At 36.7% G+C, this 10,347-nt stretch overlaps 2 protein-coding genes across 2 annotated transcripts; one reads left to right on the forward strand and one right to left on the reverse strand.

Moving 5' to 3' along the window:
* The first annotated feature begins 1,449 nt into the window (after positions 1-1,449).
* On the forward strand, positions 1,450-2,275 carry LOC103949413 (copper transporter 2-like). The gene has a single exon (XM_009360526.3). It carries the CDS (start codon positions 1,689-1,691, stop codon positions 2,115-2,117), a length of 429 nt encoding a protein of 142 aa, XP_009358801.1. The 5' UTR covers positions 1,450-1,688; the 3' UTR covers positions 2,118-2,275.
* Positions 2,276-3,331: 1,056 nt separating this feature from the next.
* LOC125476933 (peptidyl-prolyl cis-trans isomerase PASTICCINO1-like) lies at positions 3,332-9,424 on the reverse strand. Its single transcript, XM_048583615.1, has 21 exons — positions 9,103-9,424; positions 8,910-9,012; positions 8,746-8,830; positions 8,552-8,621; positions 8,199-8,296; positions 7,982-8,104; positions 7,823-7,855; positions 7,650-7,708; positions 7,458-7,542; positions 7,024-7,182; positions 6,812-6,869; positions 6,435-6,583; positions 6,183-6,280; positions 5,950-6,019; positions 5,420-5,479; positions 5,179-5,235; positions 4,487-4,555; positions 4,229-4,306; positions 4,014-4,115; positions 3,858-3,929; positions 3,332-3,766 (listed from the first exon to the last, which is right to left on the reverse strand). The coding sequence occupies exons 2-21, from the start codon at positions 8,984-8,986 to the stop codon at positions 3,506-3,508; spliced, it is 1,863 nt and encodes a 620-aa protein (XP_048439572.1). The 5' UTR covers positions 8,987-9,012; positions 9,103-9,424; the 3' UTR covers positions 3,332-3,505.
* Between the last annotated feature and the right edge of the window lie 923 nt (positions 9,425-10,347).

Raw genomic sequence — 10,347 nt, forward strand, 5'->3', positions numbered from 1 at the left:
AATAGCTTTGATTCATCATTTGTAAGGCTAATTAAGCCAACAATTGAGGAGGATCTGTCATGTATTGCAAGGATCTGTAAATTTTCACCTTATTCTATAATGTAAAACATCTTGTGTCCTCCTAACAATCAATCATGGAAATATTTTCACAGAGAAAACAAATGGAGAGAGTTATACTATTTAAATCTAATCATTAGAGGAGATCCAATTTCAACTCGCATTGATGCAACAATGATATATATAATGTCCCTACCACTATAACCAAGTAGAAACAATTACGTAGGATTTAACCATCGTACATATATCTTTGCTTGCGCATGCAGACAGGTGCATCTCCAGTTTTTTGGTCATTGAAGCTAGAAATTCATGGTCTGATCCTTGAATTTACCTAAGCCCTGCTGATTCAAAACTAATTAATTAACTATAAGTTCAGGATAATCTATACTATTACGAAGAGAACCCTTCTTGTCAACTTTTTGCTCATTTTTTTTTATTTTGCCCTCACTTTTGATACACAATATTGACATGAGGAGGGCAAAACAGTAATTTTCTATCTTTTGAGAAAATGACAATCATATCCTTATTTTTCCTATTATACTCTTTTTTTTTTTTTTAATGACAATCATATTCCTATTTTTCCTATTTTACGCTTACTTTTGATACATAATATTTGCATAAGGAAGACAAAACATTAATTATGTAATATTAAGAAAAAATATGCACTTATTAAGAGAAACTGTTACATCATCATTATTTCATACTCTTTTAAAATTTTAAAAACTGATCACATTCTTTAATAAAAAACAAAAAACAAAATAAAATTATTCACACATACAAAAATACGTGCTCATCAGCTAGTGTCATATTGTTTATTTAAATGTTTGCAAAACACAGCTCTACCACTAGCTGGCAGTATGGTTAGATATGGTGCACGGACTAGTACCTCTCCTAGACTCCTATCCTGAAATACCAAAGACGATTAAGTTATTAGATTCCACTAATCCTGTATTGTTTGATAGTCAAATCCTTATTAGTTCCATCACCTTTATTTCTGTCATTTCCCTTATACGTGCCCACTCCTCCACTCCACTTTCCAAGCACCATTGAATCTTTTTATTTCCTTCTCCAATATAAAATTAATGGACCAACGTAATGATCTTGGCCTAGATATATGATTTATTCTCCGACTTTGGATTTGAAAGAAAAGTTAAATATATTTTGGTTTTGAAAAATTAATGTTTCAACTACACCAATTTATTGGGAAATAAGATTCGAACTTAAGTATGTAAAGACAGACACATTATATAACTAACTGACCTAACTTACATATGTCATATATCACATTAGAATAAACTTGTTTAAAGTTTTATATTTAGTATGACAACGCAAGTTACAGAACATCTTGAAAAGTTTAATAAAGTGGAACTGTAGAAATTGTAAAATTACATTAAAAGCTATATGAAACAAACAAAAGCCATTGTAAAATAAAAAGAAGGCCACTCAGGTCTCTCAAACCTCGATCGTCATCAGCCCCAACGTCGTTGCTTTCCAGCTCCTCCATTTATATAATATACACTAAAATCAAGAAGAAAAAATCACCTTCCATTGCCACCAAAACCTGATTCATTCGAAGTAATCAAACCAACCTCTTTGTCTCTCTATCTCTCTCTCTCCCTCTAGAGAGAGAAATGGACGACATGTCAAATATGTCTCCTCCGCCCAAGGGCGACCTGACGAACACAACTTATGGTACCATGATGATGAGCAGCAGCCTCACATGGGGCAAAGATGTCATCATCCTCTTCCCCAAGTGGCCTAACAACAACCTCGGCATGTACGTCTTGGCTTTCTTCTTCATCTTCCTCCTCGCTGTCGCCATCGAGGTATTGTCCGTTTTGCCCAAACACAGACCGGCAGCCAAACCCTACCTATCGCTCCTCGGTCAGACCGGCGTCCACACCTTTCGTACCGGTTTGGCTTACCTGGTCATGCTCTCTGTCATGTCATTCAATATCGGAATCCTCGTCGCCGCCGTGGCCGGCCATGCCCTAGGTTTCTTCATCGTTAAGGTTCGTGATCATGGCCAACACCCCGACTCGCCCGAGCCCAAAGTTTGATTTGTCTTCTTGTTGTTGATCGGTGCTTAAGTTTGTGTGGGTGCTTGGGTTTGTTTCTATCTTCTTTTTTTGTTGGTTTGTTATAAAGTGCGTGAATATATTTATCGGGAAATAATTTTGCTCACCATCTCATCTATTATTGTGAGTTTAAATTTTGACATCTATAAATTTTCAAATTTAAATTCATCAAACGATGATAAATGAGGTGGTGAACATCACCATCACTTAGGAGGGTGGTGAGCAAAAGTTGCCCCATATTTTATGTGTGCGCTTGTTGTTGTGGTTGCGCTTTTTTTTCACCAAAGATTTTCATGTGCTTGTTGTGTTGTGTAACTTGTGTTTTAGCTAGTTTGCTTGTTGGTCAAATGAACTAATATTGTATGACTTGCATATTTCTGTTCGAATGAACTAATATTTGAACTACACCTCAAGAAAGTTGAGGGAGAATCCTACTTCATTATTCTACCCTTCTCGTACCACTAGACTCAATACATATGTTACAATTGTAATGCGTTTGATACACCACATCAGCATGTCAAACACATCATGATAGTGAGGTTCATTTGGTAAATAAGATTGGACTAAGCTAACTAAATTAAGGCATGTTGACTATTGAAATTAATAAAAAGGTCCGAACAGGTAGAAGTTAGATTACTCATAAACGAAACTTATTTCAATCCCCACAAACTGGTAAAATATCAATACCTCATAACTTATTCTTTTTTTGAATTAGAAGTTTTAATACCCACAAAATTATGACCCTTCACCTCGGCCTTTAAATCTTATTTCAACGTATCTCAAATCATATAAGTAATTCAATCCAATCTAATCATAATCATAATCAACACCTTAGAACTTATCCCTTTTGAATTAGAAGTTCTAACACCACATAATGATGAACCTTTTTCTTTTCTTTTTTTTTTTTGAACAAAAAATTTTTGGACCATTTCTCGATTTATGTGTGTCATCCTTTTGTCACCGTCAGAAATGTATAAACTAGAATTATATTTGTCATTAACTTGGGATTAAGAGAAACAAATAGATCAATGGATGGATTAAGGTCATTTGACTCTTGCAGTAACAGCAACCGTCCATGAGATCTCGTTCGTGATTGGTCAGTGGAGCTCAGTCTACCTGAACCAGTTGACGTGCTTATTGCTATTTATGCTGTAAAGAACAAGACCCGTTCACAGGTTATGGGACCCTTGACAAAATCATTAAAGAAGTTAAAACATTAATTTTCATGATTTCCACTGTTTGTGGAGTATAGAAAGCTCTATAGTCTACCATTGTTTACACTTGACTATACTTCTATAACCTGTCTATAATCGAACCTCCGGTAGGGCCGATGGCCGGAACAGCGTCGCAACATTAATTTGAGACGTTGATCACAAAATCGTACATCCTGGCCGCCCTAGGGCTGCAAGTAGTCTTTTAGGCCAGAGGAAAGAGAACCAGGATGTTCTGGGAGGCTCATCTGCAGTTTCATGAGATTCGTCTGAATTATCTCCGTCGGAATCCTCCTTATCATCATTCTTAGGGTTCTCAACTGCAGGCTGATCTACGTCTTCAGTTCCAACCTCTGAAATTTCCCCTGGCTTCTTGTCAAATAGTCCCTTAAATTGTTTCCGCACCTTCTTCTCAACTTCCTGATTATAAATGGCGAGACAATGACAATCGCATTAAACAATTCCCGCTCCATCTCTCAAATCATAAACAAATTGTTGCTGATCAACTCACCTGTTCTTTCTGTTTAACTTTTAGCAGAGCAGCTGTAGCATCAGGTTCAGTTGACTTGTCTAGTTTTATCATCTAAAAGCATCGAGAAGCGACTTTGAAAAGGAATAACAAGAATTTAATCAATAAAAATATCACTGAATTATTTACAAGCATTACCATGTTGAAGTCACTCTTTGCTTCCTCGAAATCTCCAAGAGTCATGTAGGCCATACCTCGGCGGTAAAGAGCCTTGACATGTCCAGGGTTTGTTTCTAAAACCTAGATGTTCCAGCGGGAATGCATTACAAACCAAAGTGAAAAGACTTCACTTCGGACTACATTACTAATTATCCAGACCCTTTATCTTTCAATATGAAAGTAGCAATACATACCTTGTTGCATATCTCGATGGATTTTCTGCATTCTCCCATCTTCAGGAAGCATGCGGCAACATTCAGATGTAACAGATTCTTCAAACATTCAAAAGAGAACCAATTATGAGTCCTCGACATATAGTTATCAACCACACAGGTTGTGCAGCTCGACTTAGAGAAAGAAGGTGTTTACCATTGCAAGATACAAGAATTAAGCAATTACAGAAAATTAAATACACAGAGGATAAGATCAATAAGCACAGGTATAATGGTTACCCTTGTATTTGCAAATATTTTCCCCTCTTCATCATCTTGAGGATTAACATGATTAAATTCCCTAAGCACCTGCATAAAAACCATCTGACAGATAAGATCATACGCCTATAAAGGATGAGAGACACATTTTTAATGGCTTGGAGCAGAAAGTAGATTATGATTTCATAGAATGACAAATCATAAAAAATAAAAGATTTTAATCAGAATGCAGTGTCATCACCCATCCATAAAAAAATCAAATTAAATTGGGTTATACTTGAACAGAAACTGAGTTAATGGCAGTTAGATTCCAGGAATACAACTCAAATCATAAGATAAACTGTGGCTGTGAACTCCTAGAAAAAAAAAAAATCGGTTTTGTAACAAGCAACAGCAAACTTGCAATGACATTAATTGACAGGCGACCTCAGTAAGAAAACATGCTTCTATACAAAGGTAGAATGGACCCACACCCAATAAGCTCAAATGAACCCTTCTCATAATTAGAATGGATCCTGGTTTGGTCTGGTATGGAATGAACTTATAATCACGGAATCGACTTGATCATCAGATTATGGATAATTAAGTTCATAACCCTAGTCCATTCCCATTTTGGGTGGAACATATCTACTAATTCTTTGGTTCGGTTAGTAAGAGGGATCTTGAATATACACGTAATTTAAAGGTGACGCATGAAAGCAAGGGCACATTACCTTGTCATACTTTGCCTTAGCAAGTTCAAATTTTCCTTCTTTGAATAGCCTGTTTCCCTGAAACGAATATAGGGTCGAAGAAGTCAAGCTTTATACCACCAGAACAATTTAATTCTGAAGATAAGCATGAAAGCAAGAAACTAAGCACCGACACAGCTTTGATGCAATAAGATTCTGGGTCAATATATCATTAGTTGTTTACGGTTTGATGCAATAACCACTTAATGTTAATAATAAATACCGTATTTCTAATCTTCTCTGCTTCATCCATTATGCTTTGAAAATTTAAACCAGTCCAATCCTGCAATGAGTTTGAGAATTAGGCATTAATCACATTGGTAGCGTAGAGCTTAAAAGTAGGTACCTACAGAAAAAGAAAAAAACTCAACGCATAGTTCAGACAAATGTCCAGCTAACCAGAAAAAACATACGAGCATGTCTAGTTAAGCATAGTTTAGTCAGAGACTCACATCAGCACCTAAAGCATTTAGAGTGCCCATAATTAAGTATTCTTCCATCAAGAACCAGCAGAGGTAATTCTAAAGACAATGTACACAACCACTTTGAAGTTTTTCTAAGCCAAAAGCTAATTCTCGAAGGTCAGAATTTCATCTCATATTGAAGCAACTGCTTGACAGAAAGTTAACACTAACACGAACAATTAAAATTATCAACCACAAATATTCAGAAACTAATACCTTAACAAATTACAAACATTATCAAAACAATTTATTTTTTAAAATAAAACTTCGAAGAAAAACTTAAGATTACCTTTGGCATCTCAAACCCAAGAAGCTCGATTTCCCATTGAATATGAGCACCCTCAGGAACATTAGCAGGCCTATGATATGGAAAGAAAAGCAGTGATACACTTGAACTGGAAAAACAATAGAAACAATGGCAGGAGACTTCCATTTGTGTGTCTAGGTGTTACATTTTAGTATACTATTTATTATCAATTATGATAGAAATTATAAATGGTAAGCTAGAATTCTCAAAATAACCTAGGAAATTTGTCATATGCATAATCAGGAGGGCATGTGACGAGAGCTATCTCTTCAGGCACCATCAAACGAACACACATTTCAAATCCCTCGGGCACCTATCATACAACATAAAAGTTTCACTGCAATGAATTTCCGACTAATCACCATTCATATAGAAAGTGTATACAGATTACAGACGCACACATATTGCACAAACTGAAAAAGCGAAGACAAACTAAGCATTCTTCAGAAAGCTTGCGGACAACTCACAAGGCCTTCTCCAGAACAAAACTCCAAAGGCTGACCATCGTTATCAACTCTTGTATCATAGAAGATTGTCTTTTCCTCGTTAAGAAGCATACCCTTATAATGGACACGTAGTAGGCTGTCATGAAGAGGACAATCCATAGGAAACTCACCTAATTGTTCAAGAAATATAATAGAAACATTACACTTCATGCATAAATATAACTTATGCAGATAAAAGATCCGTGAGGACCAAAAATTCTACCATTTGAAAAGGAACAGAGTCAATGACTCATTGGGAAAATCTGACATGAAAATAATGGAAAATCATGTATCATGTCTCTATTTATGTTTCTAAGAAACCTTGATTTCACTGGGAACATAAAATTCTTGAACCACACCTTTTCCATCATGAATACGACGTTTTATCAGGCGCCCGTCACCAAGCATGTCACGCACCTGATAATACAGAACCATAAAGCTGGATCAGAACTTGACTACCCTACAAAAGCATATATCCTTGCCAACTTTGCTATACAAATGATTACATAAAGAAGAAAACAAAGAGACATGAAGAGGCACTTGATTTATGATAAAGAAGAATTTTGCACACCTGAATAAAGTGGGCAAGCTCTACTTCAAAATGAACTTCCTCAACACCTTCTACCCCAGGCAGGAAAGGAGATGGAGTTAAGTAATTGCTGGTCACGTATATTATTGCCTTCTCTTCCCGTGTCATTGTACCAATTCCCATCTCAAGACCTTTAGGTACCTAGTTTATATTCAAAGACATTGGAGTGAATAATATAAAGTAGTAGCGCTTAGAGTAATATCCAAATTGACTTTTTCCCCACTCAACCTAAAATCTTGTGTGGTCTGATTACTTCTAGTCTTAATGTACTTTTTAGTGTATGAAAGAAGAAAATTAGCACCAAAAATGCAATTTAAACCCATCAGATACGTACAGCTAAGAGCAATGTCACATGAAACAAAACAAATGAACGACTCAACACCAACAAAGCAAGTAATGAGAAATCGGTTACCAACCTCTGACTTTCCAAAATTAAAGAAAAATGGCTCTCCTTGAGTCCGTGAAACAAGCACTTTTCCATCACCTGTCTTTGCAGAAATCCTGAAAACAACCATATACCTCCCTTAGAAAGTTTCCACACATTCATATTTACAGTTCATTACAGCAACAGAATACTTATTGGGAAGGGAAAAGAAAAAGGTGTTTACCAGGCTTTTACTTCATAAGGTTCCCTGGGCGATTCCCAACCCTGACCTCCAGTTATTACCTACATTATAGTGATTCACATCAATCATAATTTAACAAATATGCTGAAAGTGTTTGTGAGTTTATCAGCATGCTCCTAAGTCAGAACAAAAGCGCAACAATTAATTTCCCATACCTTCTTTACAACTCCCAAGTCATCACTAACGACCTGAAAATTAACCAAAATGAAATAAATAAGATCAGAACCAATGAGTAGCCTAGTGCATTGATCACCGTCCGATCAATTGTACTGCAAGCAATTTCAACCATGAGATTTCTGTTTTGAAATTCTTGCCTTGGCTTTAAAGAAATCTATCATCTCAATTTCAAAATGAAGTTCGTCATCCTTTGGAAAGCCGCTGGGTGCTGAAACAGGGCAATCATCCTCACCGTAGTGCACTTGGGGTTTCATTTTGAACTGAAATAATAAATAATACAATTTTGTAAACATGAGCCAAAGACACACACATTCACAGCCAAAGACAAAGCTCACTGAACCAAAACGATATTACCATTGCAACTTCACCCTTCAGCATTGTTGGAAGTCCTTCTAGCAAACCCACTATGATCTTGCTCTTTCCCAAAACATGTCGAATAGGAGTACCCTTGCCTGTAAATAAGTATTTATTCAATTCAATGAACATAACAGAGCATTTTACATGGAAATTCATTTACTCAAGTCGAAATAAAATTAGGTTTCCAAAAGTAAAATGCATTACTTTCGTTCGACAACTTTAGGTAAATCATAGAATATAAGACAACACAAAAGCTATTTTAGGGGGAAAGCATATAAGAAGTGTCATTTACAAGTCCACTAATCTCTATACATACTAAAATCTAATTAGTAGCATGACACCCAACTTGCCTCCATATTCCGATCTGGACGATTCGACAACAACTCCATCCAATGTTCTAACAGTGGAATGATATACAACCTGCAAAATGCACAACATAATTTAGCTTTCGCAATTTCCTTCCATAACGTTATCCACCAAAATTCTTAATGTGACACAATTCAATTGCAGTAATAGCTCATCAAAAATCAGCACAAGCTCTAACCTGATAACCATCTGAAGGGGTTGAATCGCCTCCACCGCGCCTCATCACCGCTTTCATCAAACCTCCGGCCGCTATTTTCTTCCTCCTATTAATAAAAAATAAATAAAAATCAATGAACTTCAATATAGCATTTCACTGATTGATTCCAATAAAAAAAATCCTACCGTTTCTCATCTTCGGAAGGCTCCTTCGCCTTCTGCGGCGGCGCAACTACCTGCTCGGCAACTTCTTCTACAGCCATCGCTGACCGACGTCAAAACCCGAGCCCTACATGAACAAACAAGCTTCCGCTCAGCTCAACCAGCAAGAGCGGAGATTCCGTACAGTCAATTATCTTCATAATTTCACTCAGCTAACCTGAAATTCGGACGATCGAGGACGATTCCAGACCGATTTGACTCACGAGTCGTTGATTTTCAAAGCCTCCAGTTCAGCAGCCTCTGTTGATATTTTTACTGCTTTCCCAGTCCCACTTCTTAACAAACAGTTACAAATTGAACTACTCCCATTGAAGACGACGAAGAGCAAATTTTTACCGTTTATGATTGGTACATGGATTTACCATTTACCATTTACCATTTACCGAGGGGTTGCTGGGTCCTAGAGATGATGCCGTGGTGAGTCTCGTGCTCAGGATTGCGCAAGGTCCTTGGTGCCACAGGAGCAGCCTGGTTCGAGCTTGCACCGGGTTCGATTTGCGTATGGCTCATCGAAGCTCCACCAGTAAAATATTGCGTACACAAAACTGTATCATTCGATTAATATAATTCACAGAACCCTATATTGTGATACATAATTTTTTTTCCTACCGAATACAATATCATGATTAACGATTACTAAGAAACAATATATCATGATTTATGATTACTTTCGACCATTATATTAAAAAGATTTTATACGGTATTCAACTTTTAAGTCAAAATCTTATAATGATATTGCAAAGCTTTTTACACAATCGAACCAACTTACTATAAGAAAAAGTTCGAAACAACTTGAGCTCGGTATTTGACTCGAATTTTTTAAGCTCACATGAGCTCCGCTTGTGTAAGAAGTGAAGAGCCAAGACAAACCTATCTTGAGTTCAGAAAAAATTAAACAATGCTAAACTTGAGCATAGTAATTTCGATTTGACTTAGCTCGTTCACAGCCCTACAGACAAGTGGCGCCAATGATATATATTTACATGTGATAAATTGTCGTTCACCTAATTAGGGCAACCCACGATCCACTAAAATTGAAAAATAGAAACGGAATCATCCTCCGAAAAATAAATTGTTGTTCACCTAATTAAGGAACCCAATAATTCATTTTTAATTTAAGATATGATTCAGTTTTTTCGTTGAGATATTTAGTTGAGCACTTGATGGGGGTGCCATTATTTGCCTGGGTCTATCCATATCTTCCAAGGCTTGCTGCTTAGGTCTAATCGACAGCTTCCAAGGCATGTCCCAATGCCAGTCGAATTATGTCCAAGAAGCATTTCATCGATCAATTTCAAGTTCTGTACCAGATCGTCACAGGGTCCTTCGGCGACCCTCCCCGCATAATTTCAACTTTTACAGTCTCATGACCCATAGGACCACCAAATTCACCCATGTACGT

This window comes from the organism of the source record quoted next, unplaced genomic scaffold (genome assembly GCF_019419815.1).
Source record: "Pyrus x bretschneideri cultivar Hongxiangsu unplaced genomic scaffold, Pyrus_bretschneideri_v1 Contig2, whole genome shotgun sequence".
Taxonomy (NCBI): domain Eukaryota; kingdom Viridiplantae; phylum Streptophyta; class Magnoliopsida; order Rosales; family Rosaceae; genus Pyrus; species Pyrus x bretschneideri.